The sequence below is a fragment of the Mastigoproctus giganteus genome, chromosome 5 (genome assembly GCF_048544385.1).
Source record: "Mastigoproctus giganteus isolate SK-2022 chromosome 5, ASM4854438v1, whole genome shotgun sequence".
NCBI lineage: Eukaryota > Metazoa > Arthropoda > Arachnida > Uropygi > Thelyphonidae > Mastigoproctus > Mastigoproctus giganteus.
In genome coordinates, this window is record NC_143579.1 from 82265779 (window position 1) to 82283367 (window position 17589).

The 17589-nt window shown below is 36.7% G+C and overlaps 1 protein-coding gene across 1 annotated transcript in view; it reads left to right on the top strand.

Annotated features, from left to right (window-relative positions):
• Positions 1-2656: 2656 nt before the first annotated feature.
• LOC150085526 (transcription initiation factor TFIID subunit 1-like) overlaps positions 2657-17589 on the top strand; it is a 700666-nt gene continuing 685733 nt past the window's right edge. The window contains 2 exon segments of the mRNA XM_090374589.1: positions 2657-2753; positions 17311-17419. Of these exon segments, the coding sequence (XP_090230715.1) occupies positions 17315-17419 (105 nt within the window). The 5' untranslated portion in view covers positions 2657-2753; positions 17311-17314.

The following is a 17589-nucleotide window of genomic DNA, read 5'->3' on the forward strand; positions in this document are numbered from 1 at the left end:
TTTCCAGATCCTGTTGCAGCAGTATAGTGTCAGTAGTGTCCTTGCAACCCTGTCTACCTTTGTATCGTCTGCACACTTCGACATTAAGCTTGATATACCCTCATCAATATCATTTATGAATACAGAAAACAATAATGGACCCAACACTGAGCCCTGAGGGACTCCCCTAATAACATTAGTCCACGACGAGTAGTGTCCATTGATTACCACTCTCTCTCTCTGTCTTCTCCCCCTCAGACACCCCTTTATGCACAGCAGCAATTTGCCTCCAATGCCACACTGCTCCAATTTGTGCAGCAGTCCTCCATGTGCAACAGTATCAAAAGCCTTTCTAAGATCCAAGTATATAATATCAAAGTTATTCCCTGCATCCAGTTCCTTTGTGACTGCATCATAGTATCCAATCAAATCGGTCAGGTAAGACTTGCCCTTAACAAAACCATGCTGTGTCCGATCTATAGCTGAAGTCTTGTCTAAATGATCCTGCCGTGCTTCTTTAACTAGTGCTTCCATTAATTTTTCTGGAACAGAAGTTAAACTCACAGGTCTATAATTACTTGTGTCAGCCTTTGATCCTCCTTTGTGAATTGGGGTGATATTTGCACATCTCCAGTCTATGGGTACCTCCCCTGAGTCCAAGGAAGCTCTCAGTATTATGGCTAACGGTTTGCTTACTTCCTTTGCTGCTTCCTTTAATATAAGTGGATAGATCCCATCCACCCCGGGTGCCTTTCTTGTGTTTATCTTCAACAATTTCTCCTCCACTTTAGTCTCAGTTATTACAAGATTCTCTAGCTTACTGCTAGAGTTGAATACACCTCTGGCTTTCATTGGCTTTGTCAATGATATATGGGAATTTTGCTGGCAGGGAAAAGGAGGTGATTATCCCTCTGTATAAGGCAACGGTAAGGACACGCCTTGAGTACATATAGGTCTGGAGTCCTCATTTTAGGAAGGATGTAGATTTACTTGAGCGTGTACAGGGAAGGGGCAACAAGATTGGTGAGGGGAATGAAGGGATCCTCTTACCAAGAGAGGCTTAAGTTCTGCAAATTGCAGTGGCTGGATACTAGGCACCTGCGCGGTGATCTAATTGAGGTATATCAGGCCTTGAATGGGTTGAGCACGCTGAATTCTGATGGGATCCTTCCACTTGTTCAGATTACGAACCTAAGGGGGCATAAATTCAAATTAAGAAAAGACAGATGTAGAATAGATGTGCGGAAATTTGCCTTTAGCCAGCGGGTGGTTAATTGCTGGAACAAACTTACATCTGTCGTTGTGGAAGTTGATAGGTTGAATAAATTTAAGAAGGAACTGGACAGGCTTTTGGAGGGAATAATGTGATTTTTTTTTTTTTTTTGGCTGATGCTGCATAAACTCATACACTTGCTTTGTTGAATCACATGCCACTGCTACTACTGGTTCTACTACTACTACTACTACTGTTCTTCACAAAGATACGAGGCGGAAATGAACTGACGTTCTAGCGCGTCCTTTTACAAAAACACATGTCCATATCGCTTGCACAGTATTTAATATTCGCTTACAGAATACTAAAAACTATTATATTTAGGCCAGTCGAATAATTAAATTCGACTGGCCTAAATATAAAAGTGAAAAAAGCCCATTAAAGTACCCCGCGTCATCGACGGGATTCGAAACTGAGCCATTTCCACCCGGGCTGGAGTGGACGGTGACGATACCGCTGTTCTACACGCGCAGACTGCTTTTGAGGACACTGCACAATATATCGCAATAATGTATAATTTTTTCTCTCAACAAGTAGTACACATTGCTTGTGTTCTCTGGTCGATTTACTGCTCGCTGCATCCAAAATGCGAGTTCCCGGGAGGTAATCCGTACTGCCCTGTCCTTCGGTCGCCTTTTTCAGCAGGGTTATGAAAAAGCTCATAAAAATTCCTCGCGTCATTATGCCGGGATTGGAAATCAGGTCCTACCTACCTGATGTGGAGAAAAAAGTAATTGTAAGAAGTCTGCTTCCCACGAGGGCTTCTTGCTCTCATTTTATACTTTTGAGATGGTTGCTTCCGATGCATCGGTTAATTTCTTGGCATTCTCTGTGGTGGTCTTTTCTGATAAATGCACTCAAAGAATAAGACCTTACTGAAAATCGGAAATATCACCTTTTATTTCCATGTCCAGATCAACTAAGAAGCCCAGGAAACCGTACAGCATTTATCTGATTCCAAAAAAAATTTGATCATGTCATGTGACAACTGGTATTTGCATATATATAATTTTTTTTTTTTTTTTTTTTGCCGGTGAATGTTGAAGCACATGACTAATTCTTATGATCAAATTTGATCTTATGATCAAATATACATGTACATTGCAATGTGATAATATTGGCTTTTATTTGGCTATTAACATTTTATTTATTTATTTATTTTCAATCGGATTTCTTATTATTAAACAGCTGTTCCGTATCACAGAGTAGTAAGACAGTCTGTGTTCCTTGTTATACTCGAAACTTGTCAAGTGTGCTACAGTTTGTGTTGTTTTGAGCGGGAGAAAATTTAAATTTAAAATTATGGAATTGGGTTTTGCATTTTAAGGGAGTGATGGGTTTTGAATAAAGAGATATACATTGTTAGTTTATCAAGAATCCCGCTTCTTTTAGTTCAGTTTGCTTTTTGTGCACATATTAAAATGAAAATTGAGTATTTCGTATAACTGATAGAGCTCTTTGTATGCTACTTTAGTGTGAGTTTGGTTTATTCTTTTTTATGGTAAGTGTAATAGTGTTACTTTCTGTTTTTTATATTTTTATGCTCTTTTTTTGTGAAATTTTTCACTGCATTGGGTTTGCATATATGCGTAGTGTATATCTCCATATACACTTATTATTTAATTGGGTTATTTAATTGCGTACTTTACTGAAGGATTTCCTGGAGAAGTAGTACATTTTACAGGCAAACTATTCAGAAATGATTTTTGCCATTTGAAATTTGTACAGTAGCCACCGAGATAAAAAGTTTAACTTTTGCAACCCAAGCACACCACACGATAGAGTTGATTAGATGGCTAGTGAGCTGAGTGGCTTATTCGATGAACGAGACAATTTTATTACAATAATTTTTCCGTCATAGTAATAGTAATCGTGGCATGTGACGCAAGAAAGCAAGCGTATGAGCTTATGTAGCATCAGCCAAAAAAAAAAAAATAATTCACACAACCGTTCCCCCTAAATGTTTGTCCAGTTCCTCATTAAATTTATTTAACTTATCAACTTCCACAACGACAGATGCTCTGGCAGCCTGTCTGCATTGCTCAGAAAACTTCATATCTTACTGCACAATTTCTCCCAGGTCTCTTTCATTTTCTACCATCCTAGGTGTAGTATGGCTGATGATTTCAAAGCCACACCCATGCAGTGCAATCATGGTAATAACAGACTGAGCAGGAGTGTTGTACGTTCCTGTGGGGTTACTTCTACCCATATGTAGTACTTTGCATTTGTCAATGTTAAACTTCAGTTGCCACTTCTCAGCCCATCTTCCCAAATTTTCTAGATCCTGTTGCAGTAGCACACTGCCATTACTGTCATTAACAACTTTGCCAACCTTTGTATCATCTGCAAACTTCAACACTAAGCCTGATATACCTTCATCAATATTATTGATAAATATACAAAACAAAAGTGGCCCCTGTGGGACTCCACTAATAACATTAGTCCACGAAGAGCATCGCCCATTGATTACCACCCTCTGTCTTCTCCCACTCAATCCATGCAGCAACGTACTCTTTACATTCTGCTCCAATTTGTACAGTGGTTTTCCATGTGCAACAGTGCCAAAAGCTTTCCTGAAATCCAAGTATATGATATCAAAATTATTTTTTGCATCCAGTTCCTTTGTAACCACATCATAATATCCAATCAAATTTGTCAGACAAGACTTTCCCCTGCCAAACCCATGCTGTGTGTGAATTATTTCTGCAGTCTTGTCTAGATGATCTTGCAATGCATCTTTAACCAGTGACTCCATTATTTTACTCTGAACAGAAGTTAAACTAACTGGTATGTAATTACTCATGTCACCCTTCGATCCCCCTTTGTGAATTGGGGATACATTTGCACATCTCCAGTCCGCGGGGATCTCCCCTGAGTCTAAGAATACTCTCATAATTATGTCTAACGGTTCGCTTAGTTCCTTTTCCGCCTCCTTTAATATAACTGGATAGATCCTATCCACCCGAAGTGCCTTTCTTATGTTTAACTTCAACAATTTCTCCTCCACTTTGCTCTCAGTCATTACAAAATCATTAAACACCCTGCTACAATTTGATAACCTTCTGGCATTTTCAATCCTTAATAACTCCTCACGTACGAATGTAGATGCAAAATAATCATTCAGGTTGTTTGCTATCTGACCAGGATCATTAACAGTCGAACCATCGATATCAAGTGGACTAATCTGATTCATCTCCTTCCTTTTAGAATTTATATAAGTAAAGAAATCCTTGCTGTTTTTCTTAGCATCCTTTGCCAAAGATTTCTCGTAATCTGCCTTCGCCTGCCTAACCTTCTTTGTGACTTGATTACAGACTAGCTTATATCTGCCATAGGCTTCTGTATTGCCTGATAATTTATATGCATCCCATGAATTTTTCTTCTCTTCCATGAGTCTCATTAGTTCATTGGACAACCATTTAGGCCTAAACCTTGAACAGTATTTCTTAATAGGTATGAAATGTTTAGTAGCTTCTCATGATTAATTTCTTGAATGCTTTCCACTTAGAATTTTCTGTTGGTAACATCATTGGTTGTTCCCACTGTACAGAATTTAAAAACTGTCTGAGACCACTAGTCACCTTTACGGAAACAAAAACCGTTTCCTTTACCCCTGATGGTAATTATATCTTTAAGTAAATCCCACATCAGTATCCTGTGATCACTGTCACCTAGTGGTTCCTTTATTCGCAAATTCTTAACACCGAATGATCACTGCTGATAACCAGATCAAGAGTATTACCCTCTCTGCTTGCCTCCCGAAAATACTGACGAACAGATATTTTCAGTTACCCGAATCCAGAATTATTCAAAGCAATAAAGGCGTTAAGACCATTTCAATCTCATCCTCAGTTCTAAAATTTCTTCAATAATGTGATCTAAAATCTTGGTGTCGTCAACAAAAACCGCATAAAAACCATTGCATCTGATGAGTACTGGCCTTTTCGCTGGGTCCTCTTCAAGCATAAACTTCCACCACCACACATGCTTCGGATATTACCAAACTCTTAATTACAGAAAAGTGTTGGAACGGATCTTCACTGCCCGCTTACTTGTCTCAATTAAAATGATAGTGGGTGAAATCAATATGTGGAACTGAAGGATCCCCCAAAACTCTTAAGGGCCCTTCCCTCTCTGCAGTCTGTGGCATGGAGGCTAAGGTAGGCGATAGATACTTGCCCATGGAGATGCTTCACAACGTCCAGGAGATGGAGATCGGCTGCAAAAAGTTCATAGAGGACAAATCCTGCAGAAGACGCATCATGAGGGAACAGCTTTCGTCTTCAGCTCATTGACAGCCATCGTTTTTTCATCGCAGTGTGTGTAGTATGAAAAAAAAAGTTTTTTTGTTTCCTGTGTTAATAATTTGTTTTATGTAATTTTTCCTGTATTGGTTAATTTTTATGAATTTCTATGTTCAACCCCTGGCATTTTTGCTGTTTTGGGCATTGCACAGGCCTATATGTAACTAGTCACTGATTGGAATAAAGATATTTACCCAGTTATTAAACAACTACTTATTTTCCGAATTTATCACTAATTCACAATGGAATTGAAGGCAAGTTCTCCACGAACTAATTTGTCTTCAACCAGTTTGTATTCTAAATTCCTAAACCTCAAAAAAAAAAAAAAGAAGACATAATATACATCAATATTTGGTGTTTGATTTGATCTTCTTAGTTCAATCTTTGCTTATTCATGTGGAATATTTTGACCTTATCAGTGGAAACCTTTTAAGTTTTTTTTGCTAACCTTCTGAAAGTGAGTCTTCAATTTTAAGAACATATACTGTTATATCATATTTTCTGCTGATATTCCTCATGTAGGCATGCTTTTGGCAACACTTTTCTCTGCCCTCCTCCTCCTACCTTTCTTATTGTCACGTTAACATGAAATTTCCTATGCATACAGATGAAGTTAAAATCTTTGTCACCACTCATTCATTGTCTTCAATCATTGTGCATCACCTCATCCTCTGCAATACATGCAATGCTTGGTTAACTTATGCAGTGCCTTTTTGGAAAACCATATGTTAACAGTGTTTGCAAGCTGAACATTAATTTCCCATGTACAGTGGACCCCCACTTTATGATATGATATGATGTGAGTTTAACTTCTGTTCCAGGAAAATTAATGGAAGCACTTGTTAAAGAAGCACTGCAGGATCATCTTGACATTCCCTGCATCCAAAGAATTGGATGCAGGGAATAACTTTGATATTATATATTTGGATCTTAGAAAGGCTTTTGATACTGTTGCACATGGAAGACTGCTGCACAAATTGGAGCAGTGTGGCATTGGTGGCAAATTATTGCTATGGATAAAGGGATGGTTGAGTGGCAGAAGACAGAGAGTGGTAATTAATGGACACTGCTCATCGTGGACTAATGTTATTAGTGGAGTCCCTCAGGGTTCAGTGTCAGGTCCATTGTTGTTTTCTGTATTTATAAATAATATTGATGATGGTATATCAAGCTTAATGTCTAAGTTTGCAGACGATACAAAGGTTGGCAGGGTTGTTAAGGACGCTACTGACGCTATGCTGCTGCAACAGGATCTGGAAAGGTTGAGCAGATGGTCTGAGAGGTGGCAAATGAAGTTTAACATCGACAAATGTAAAGTACTACATATGGGAAACAGAGCAACGTATCAAGCTCATGGTGTCTTATCAATGATATACAGGAATTTTTCTAGCAGGGATAGGGAGGTGATTATTCCCTTGTATAAAGCAATGGTCGGGCTGCACCTTGAATACTGTATAAAGGTTTGGAGGCCTCATTTCAAGAAGGATGTAGAGCTGCTGGAACGAGTACAGAGAAGGGCAACAAGGTTAGTGAACGGAACGAAGGGTTGCTCTTACGAAGAAAGGCTTAAGTTTTGCAAATTACAGTGTCTGGAGACTAGGCACCAGCGAGGTGATCTGATAGAAGTGTACAAAGCCTTGAATGGTTTGAGCATGCTCAATGCTGATGGGATAATGCCTCTTGCTCAGAAAAATCACCTGAGAGGGCATAAATTCAAATTGAGGAAGGACAGATGTAGGATAGATGTGCGGAAATTTGCCTTTAGCCAGCGGGTAGTTGGTTGTTGGAACAGACTTCCATCCCTTGTTGTGGAAGTTGATAGCTTAAATAAATTTAAGGCTTAGCTGGACAGGTATTTTGAACGAACGGAGGGGTGAAGTGAAAGGGTTTTTTTTTTTTTTTCGTTGGCTGATGCTGAATAAGCTTGCTTTCTTGCATCATATGCCTCTACTAATGCTAATATCAATCTGTTACAGAAATACCATAGTATTGTGAATCCAGTAACATTGTTTTTTGGTAATTCGTTCCAAGACTTAGGAAGTTGAAATTTTTGCTATATAACTAAGCTATTTATCACTCTAAAAGGTGATTTTTATAATGGAAATTGCGTATATTGATTAAAACTAATATGTTGATTAAAGCACAATGCAAAAAAATCACTTCAACTATAGGATGCAAAAATAAAACATGCTGCCAGCACATTTACAAATGCTATATTGGCTGAGAGGAAGGATCACGTGGTTTGGTCAGAAACAATTGTAAGCCCGCCGTAAAGTGAAATAAGTAGGTGCAGGTTAACACGATCACTAGGTTAGTAGAATCAGCCGTGTTATAGAATCAAATTTCAAAAAACCAATTCAGGTCATTAAAATCTGCTACACTTTAATTGTTATTATATGTTCGGTTATAAGAATCAATTTTGAATGCCTTTGTGACATTTTTCTAAAGCACATTTCTGGAGGTCACAACAATAAAACAACAATTTCAGTTTCTGGTTTATTGGGCTTTTCTGTTACTAAATGAAACTTTTAGTTAGTAAAGTAAAAGTTAGTAAATTTTTCTGTTAATAAACGGGTAGTAAACTCGACCTTATTGCATTTGTATTAATACCAGTAACTAGAATTCTGTGGGTGTTTATGTTATTATGGTGAAATCTGTTTCCCCTTCACTGAAATCTTCAATCATATTAAAAAACAAATTTTCAGACCCTTCTCTGTATCCCTATTTTTAAGCTTCTTAAACTTGTTACTGTGTATCATGTTAGTTGCAGTTTGAACGTGCAGTGTTCTTTATTATTGATTGCTTATCCTTTTTTAAAAAAAATGTTTTAAATTTTACAACAGTCAGTAAACAGAAATATCAGTTAGTTATAATGTACAGTATTAATATTTGTTAGTACAGTATTAGTATTAGTTCCGTAGCCGAGTGGGCAGGAGCGGGAGTGCAGTAGCACACGCTCTTTCAGTAGACCGGGGTTCAAGCCCCTGACTGCTGAATACTGCCAACCCGCGCTGGACCAGTGTGGCAGATTATGGTCCATTTCCCTCAGCATGAATTGTTGAGGAGGCTTCCATCCTGCAGTGGGTTGATAATGACTGCACTTTACTTTTTTTTTTTAGTTAGAATGTTAGTGTTAATTATGCTACGTACATAAGTGTAAACTTATTTTTATTTTTATCACTTATGGAAAATATTCTTCTAATTTACATGTATGATTTAATTTTGTTAATTGGTAAGGTAATAAAGTGTTAAATAAAACAGAGCTATCATGCCCAATGAGTTCTACATTTATATTAATATATAGAAATAAAGAGGAATTTACCTCAATGCTTTTTTTGTAGAATGCTTTACTACAACATCCTCCTAAATTCAATCGGATGTAAAAATATTACTCAATGGTTTCCTTCCCTCACGCACATGAATGGTCCGACGTGTCTGCGATCGGCAGTCAAGATCTCCCAACCTGACCATCAACACATCAAACCACCACCACATAACCTTGAGAGTTAGAAAACATCGTGTCTAATAATAAAATCATTAAACCCATGTAATAGGTCACAAACCTTCCTTAACAGGTCAAACCTTTCCTTATTTTAAATTTCTGTGTATGGTCTTTCTCCTAAAAGAATTAACACACAATCAGTGTAATGCATTGGATAATTTCAACTAGTATTGCAGTAGGGAAACCTGTATACACGAACAAACTTTTATAAAACCTTTGTATGTAGCTACTTAACAATTGCCATTTCTTGCTGCTGAGTGAAAGTCACATAGCATATTTATTGAGGTTTATTCATGTAGTGTTTATTATTGGTAGTGTTTATTAATTGTTATTAATTGGTTTATTAATTATATCCATTGGTAGTGTTTATTAATTTTTTTGAAAAAAATGCATTACAGTTGTATTCTTGTACAGTTTTTTTTAAATGTAACACTAACTGAATCCTATATACTGATTTATTATTATTATGATTAGCCATATGGTGCAAGGAAGCCTGAGGCTTATGCTGCACCAGCCAAAACCCGGTTACCCTGAGAGAGAGAGAGAGAGAGAGAGAGAGAGAGAGAGAGAGAGAGTGAGAGTCAGAAGTAGAAAGGAATCACCAAGAAAGAGAAGAATGATGATATGCAGCTGAGGACCCTAGGTGTGCCAAGCCCATACTCACCAGACTGGCTTTCCACCCCCCCCCCCTGCAGTTCTGTCAGTATTGACAATTTTATTGCCTTGCTTAGTGTACTCCAGTGGAACTGTGTTGGACAGTCCAAAGGAAGTTTGTAAATATTCTGTACCAGCAGTGGCTTTTGTATTATTGATATACTACCCAAAGCTATCATAAATCTACTTAGTGTCACTATTACTGTAATGGCCTTGATCTTCACATGCCTTCATGTGAAATGCCCATTGATCAACAAAAATATGATGTATGTCACTAGGCATGAACTTGCTAATCCCATATGTCCAAATGTTACCCTTGAGAGAATTTAAGTGTCCAGTCCAGGGAAGTTGAAAATACAGAGGACACCTATTGGAGTGTCGGTTTTGGAATGGGTGTTTAACATACATTTTCTATTGTTTCTGACTAGGACCCCAGCCTGAGTGTACAAGAGGTAATATTTTTTAAAGGCGTGTCTGTTAAGGGAGGTTTCACTGTTTATACATATATATTTTGTACAGGGTGAATCAAAATTATTTATACACACTTTAACAATTCATAATTTGTGAAGCTGATAATAAATTTAAATAATTTTATTTAACAGCTGGATTATATGTTTGACTTCTATTTAAAAGAAAAAATCTTATTTAAAGTGTTCAAAATGTCTTCCTCCAGTACATGTGCATAAACAGTGATGAGTTGTAGTGTGCCCTCAAGAGCCCATTGTTATTTTTTTTGAAAATTTGTGGGCCCATTGTTGAAATGATCATTTAATTTACAAATGAAATCCTGAATTGAGTTTCCAGAGCCGGAACTACAGTGTTGCGAGCAGGGCCTCATCCCCAGCATTTTAATGGTGCAATTGACCAGTTATATTTTTTAAAATTGCTTCATTTTTGATTTAATTACAGTTGTACTTCTGTTTAACGAACTTCTTTATAATGAATTTTTTTGAAATCACCTTGGTAATTACATTTAAAATAGTTTCCATAGAACAAATAAAATTTCCATATAACGAACTAATTACAAGAGACAACTTTGTATGCGTTGGTCCCACCTGTGGCCTTTTAGGCAGAGGTGGGACCAACGCAGTGCGAATTAAGGGTTAATTCACATTCCGTAACATTAGTGGTGCCCGTAAAACCTATGCAGCCACCTATCCCACCTACCAAGATTTCACTCTAGTCAGTATGCTTCCCATAGCCAGTCAAAAGATTAAGGCATATTCCCAACACGGATAATTGCCTCTGGTCAATCTGTGTTGTGGTTCCCCTTTATTCCGGCAAGGAGTCATCTGTTTTTCTGAGAAGTGAGTGATCCAAGCTTTTCAGTAAATTTCTCCTGTCTAAGTTTACATGGTCACAGTAGCTTAATATCCACGTGATTCTTACAGTTTAGATAGTATTTTCAATAATCTTTCTGAAACTTTCAAAATCTGCCAACATTTTCAAAACGTTGGCAGATTTTGAAACTGTGTCGAGGCCTTCACTGTGAAGAAAATGTTCCAAAACCTAATGTTGTACAGGCAATTTAAAAAAAAAAAAAAAAAACTGTATGCATTATAAATGTTTAAAAAGTTTGATGAAGGCAAATCCAAGGCTGTTTTATGATATTGTTAAAGGTGATGAAACATGGATGTACAATTTTTATCCAGAAATATTACCAATCTACAAAAAGCCTGTGTGATTTAAGGATGATTGCTAAAGAACTTGAAGTGGAAATTATAAAGGTTGGTTGTGTGTTCAGCCAAGATGGGCAGCTTGTAGCTTGTGGATGGCAATTGCAGTCTGGAGGAATTATCCTGCTTTGTGCAAACAATTTGAATCAGAAGTTAAATATTCTTGATTATTAAACCGACTTTTAAATCTGGAATTTCTTAATGATTTATCACTAATGATTGACATCCTACAGGAGCTCTCTTACCTTTCAGAAGCTTTACAGAGTTGCAGCTTCACTAAAATCATTAATTTCATATTTTTTAATGAAAATATGAAATAATTTCATATTTTATTAGAAAACTTTAAAGTAAAAGCTGTTAAATTAGTTTAAAGTAAAAGCTGTTAAATTAGTTTAAAGTAAAAGCTGTTAAATTAGTTTAAAGTAAAAGTTGTTAAACTATCAATGCTATTGCTAATTTGAAAGATTCTGAAGGAAATTATGAAACTAAAATTGAGAGCATGTTGACGTTGAAATAATTTGAAGGAATCAATCGAAAGTAAGAACACATTTAAGAAATTACCTTGTGACAAGTTATTGAACTGTGTTGTTTTATCTTTAAAGGATCGGTTATTAATGCAACAGTAATTTTGAATTAAATAAAGAAAATAATGATATCATTGATGATGAGGAATTGAAAGAAATTTTAAACATATGCTATCCAAAATCATGGAACATGGTAAGAGGCATGAAAAACGAATAAGAAATTTAAGTTTTCTGATAAAATATGAAATAAAAATTGATGATTTTAGAGATTTTGTTGAAGACAGTTTATCCTTAAAATTGAGTGAAATTTCCTTTTCAATTAAAAAAGCCAGAAATATCCTTGGAATCATTGTGATTAGCAGTGCTGAAGCTGAGCGAGCTTTCAGCGTAATGAATAATATTGTACCAATAACAAGAACATCTTTAATAATTAAACACATTGCAGATATGATGACCATACATCTAAATGGAAAACCATTGCTTCAATTTGATCTGGACGTCAGATCTCATTACGTCAGATCTTTCCTCCGTAATCATCGCTCAGCTATTGAGCAAAGTAGAAGATCAACAAATATTAATAAAGAAGTAAATTCTGTGCAGTAATTTTTAGAATAAATTTTTCTTGAATATTTGTGTAATTTTTTTCATGTAATTGTGATTTTTATGTACCTTTTCTAGAATAGTTTGTTTTTTTATGTAATATTTGTTTTTATATTGTAGAATGTTTTGTGATAGTTTTTATGTTATTTATGATATGGGAAATATTTCATGTTATTTTTTATCATGAAAAGAATGTATCCATTATACAGGGTTATTATATAGCCCTTGTGCAGTTTTAAATTTTTATAGATTCCGTTCTATACATGATAAAATCAATCTGTAAAAAGGGTAAGTGAAAGAATATATTACAGTTTTACCTACATTTATTCTACCTGTTTTATTGATTTCTGTGGACTTGCAGTAAAGGATTGTCCTACAGATACCACACTTTCCTCACTTACACTTGGCCTTCCAGATTGTGGTTTATTATTGACGGAACCTGTTTCTTTAAAGTTTTCATCCAGTTAGTTATGGAATTACTGTACTGTGTTGTGCACCTTTGTTGTTAATGGGTTCTAAATCATTTTTGTGCTGCAATTACAGACTTTAACTCTGCCAGCCATATCACACAATTTACTTTCTCTTCTATTGAAGCCATTTGGTCAAACCTAATTCTACAAAAAATAATAATAATAAAATTTTTGCTAAACTACAATAAAATAAATGAACCACTCTTAGTACATACTTAAGCTTCCTTAAATTACATTTCTAATGTTTTTTACAGATTGATTTTATCATGTATAGAATGGAAGTTATGAAAATTTAAAACTGCTCAAGAACTTTATAATGACCCTGTATTTACCTAGTTGCAAAAAAAAAAAAAAATAAAAAAGTGGCGTGTGTGCCGAGTACACTCGGTAGATGGTTTTATGTGAAAAATCCTTCATGTTTATTTTAGGTATTTTGATTTGTATATGTTGATTATGAAATAAAAGAGCTTTTGTATTGTAAATATTTTATTGATCATTCACAAATTTCCATAATTTCAGCTGGAAGACAAGATACAGTGGATTTATGATAACTAAAGTAAGAGACGTATACTTGTGATTGCAACGTATCTAAATGTCTCTGGAAAAACAAGCGTTGCTTGAGGTACGCATCTGTTGGGGACACCTAACAATAGAATGTATGAAAATGCAAGACGAAAAAAGAAATTGACAAATACTTGTATTGTTGCAATCATACTTACTGCAGTAGTAACTGGCAGGAAGTATAATTGTGACGTCGTACTATTCAAAAATCAAAAAACAATGAAGGATCTGCAGATGGGAACATGGCATGAAAAATGAAGAAATTCAACTGACTTGTGCACTGTTGTATGCAGACTAGTGGTGTGAGCGTGGGAAGTGCCTCTGCCTGGCCACGGATAATGTCACTTCCATGATCGATGAGATTTACTCACTAGGTACCCCCAAGGATGTTTCATATCAAAAGGTTGGCAAATCTGTGAGCCCACTGTTAAAATATTCACAGCTTACCACTATGCATAAATGACTTTTTTTTTTTTTCAACATGCCTCTGCATACAACAGTGCACAAGTCAGTTGAATTTCTTCATTTTTCATGCCATGTTCCCATCTGCAGATCCTTCATTGTTTTTTATTTTTGAGTGTAAATCTTATCTTTCAAGTATTTCCATGGAAAAAAATAAGGGACTGAGGTCCGGAGACCTTGGAAGGTATTCATTAAAAGTTCCCCCCCCCCTCCTCATGACCTTCACTGTTCATGAAATTCTCTGTCCAGATAGTGCAGCGATGCACCATTCGGTTGAAAAAATACTATTGTATCTGAAAACATGCTTCTGATATTGGGACATGCATAATTCCTTAACAATTCAAGATAACTCTCCCCAGTGACAGTGCTATTGAATCTGTATGGTCCAATAATCCTGCAAGAGGAGATTCCCATTCATGCAGTTATCCTAAACAGGTTAATAGCTTTCTGGCAAGGTGAGTTGAGGATTTTCACTGGCCCAGTAAACACAGGGGGATCAAAGGGTGACACGAGTAATTACAGACAAGTTAGTTTAGCTTCCATTCCTGGGAAACTAATGGAGTCACTGGTTAAAGATGCATTGCGGGTTCATCTAGACAAGACTGCAGTAATAAAGACTGCTACAATGGATAAAATAATGGTTGAGTGGAGAGAGAGAGTGTGTGTGTGTGTGTGTGTGTGTGTGTGTGTGTGTGTGTGTGTGTGTGTGTGTGTGGTAATCAGTGGATGTTGCTCTTCGTGGGCTAATGTTATTAGTGGAGTCCCTCATGGTTTGGTGTTGGGCCTACTGTTGTTTTGTATATTTATCAATGATATTGATGAAGGTATATCAGGCTTAATATTGAAGTTTGCAGATGATACAGATATATCATCTGTATATCTTGTTGGCAGGGTTGTTAATGACAGCAATGGCATTGCTACTGCAAAAGGATCTAGAAAATTTGGACAGATGGATGGAGAAGAGGCAACTGAAGTTTAACATTGACAAATGCAAATTACTGCATATGGGTAGAAATAACCATAGAGAAATGTACCAACTGTTTGGTACTATACTTAGGATGGTAGAAAATGAAAAAGATCTGGGAGTAAATGTGCAGTCAGATATGAAGTTTTCTGAGCAATGCAGACAGGTTGCCAGAGCAGCTCATGGGTATTGTCAATGATATACAATAATTTCCTAGTAGGGGAAAAGGAAGTGATTATCCTCTTGTGTAGAGGCAATGGTCAGGCCACGCCTTTTGTACTGTGTAGAGGTCTGGAGGTCTCATTTTAGGAAGGAGTTGCTTGAGCATGTACAGAAAAGGGCAACAAGATTGGTGAGGGGAACGAAGGGGTCCTCTTACCAAGAAAGGCTTAATTTCTGCAAATTGCAGCAGCTGGAGGCTAGGCACCTGTGAGGTGATCTGATTGAGGTGTATAAGGCCTTGAATGAGTTTAGCATGCTGAATTCTGAGGTAATTCTTCTGCTTGCTCAGATAATGGCAGTGTATGGTTAAAATGCAATGTCTCGTCCGGCCAGCAGTTTGAAAGTGGTTGCACAGAATTGACGGATGCTGATTGAAAAGGAAGGCCATCAACATCGACTACTGCAGACAACATGATGCAAGTTGATGAAATGATTCGCAATAATCGAAGACTGACAGTCGCAGAAATGGCAAAGGAGTTGGATATTTAGATAGGCAGTGTATACTGATGTTTCACTCCATCATCCGTGAACATCTTGGCTATCGCAAATTGTGTGCATGATGGGTTCCTCGTTCACTGACAGACGAACACAAAGGTCAACATTTTTTGTCTTCTCTAGCCTTCCTTCAACGCTATTCTGTGGAAGCCATGACTTCTTACACCACATCATCACTGGCGATGAAATGTGGGTGCACCATTTCACCCCAGAAACGGAGAGAGAGCATCTATGGAATGGAGACACAACATCGCCTGTGCGGAAGAAATTCAAAGTTGCACCATCAGCAGGAACAGCCATGGCCACTGTGTTTTTCGACTGTGAAGGAGTTGTTTATGCAGAATTTATGGCAAAAGGCACAACAATTAATGCTGCCTCATACTGCCAAACATTATGGTCTTTGCAAACAGCCATGAAAAATGAGGCCTGGAAAGTTAAGCAAAGGTGTTGTTCTCATTTAGGACAATGCCACACCACACAGTGCACGCACAACATGACACTTGCCCCAAAGTTTTGGATGGGAGGTTTGGCAACATCTGCTGGCCAGTCCCGATCTTTTGCCTTGTGACTATCACATCATCGGCAAGCTGAAAGAACATCTAGGGGAACAATGATATGCAAAAGATGAGCAGGTGCAAACATCAGTTTGATGGTGGCTGAATGACCAAGGAGTGGATTTCTATCATCAGGGACTCGAACATTTAGTCACATGTTTCGAGAAGTGTTCACACCAACTTGGTGACTATGTGGAAAAGTAGTGTAAGGTATGTGCTTTCTATTGCATAATGTTACATACCTCAATAAATGTCTCTTGGGCTACAATGGTCAAGTGTAACTTATTTTTTGAATTACTCCCATATACAGTGCATGTGTGTTTGTATATACATACACACAAATACAGAACTGTTTCCATCTTTCTGCAGTGTCCAAAAACAGAACTTGACTAGTCCGTCTAGCACTCATTTGACAACGTAATTAAATTTCAGGATCTGATATTTTTTCTTAAGAGAGTAATTGCATCTTTATTAAGTTTTTTCCCCTCTTCACTAATTTCTATGCTAATTTGCCTTGCTTTATTTTTTATTAACCTCTGTGGTATTAATATAGGTGAACTGAAGAATAGCCTTGTTCTGATTGACTGATTTATTTAGAAAAGGTTTCACATAGACCCTGCCACCAAAATTCGGCACTAATTTACTGAACGTTTTGTGGGAACTCTTGAGTGTCGGAAAATTCAATGTATGTAAACCCCCCATCTCCAGATCTGCTGCTGCCTGGGCACTGTTGCATTTTGTTTTGCTGCTTCTCTGTATGTTTTTTTTTTTTTTTTCATATATACACAGTATCACATTGTGAATTACTTATCCTTATGCTGAGCAGTTTCTGTTATCAGATATGTCTGTGTTGAGTGCAAAGATATTTGCATTTTGCAGTAATAGTAATTTATTAGGAATTTTTCCATCTGTTTGTTTGAAATTTTAAAAGAATTACATTTAAAATGCTTTTGAAATATTTCACTTTTAATATTTAGTCTTTTGAAATATTTAACCATTTTTGTTTTAGTTTTTTTCTCCAGAAATAACTGGGTTTACTTTGTTTCATTCTGTTTTTTCATTTTTAGAAACATGGATAGTGAAGAAGAAACTGAAGGGGAAGGACTTCCTTTATCTGTTTTTTTGTTTGGCAATATAGATGAATCAGGACAACTGGAAAATGATATCCTTGATCCTGTAAGTTATTTCATTATATATCTAACTAAAATCCAGAAATAATAACTTAATTTTGGAAGGTTGGAATTAATTGATGTTGACTGATTCAGTGAGTATGGAACAGCAAGAGCATCCTGGAATTGAGTCTCCATGATAGAGTAGTGGCTGTGTCACCTGCCACCTGTTCACAG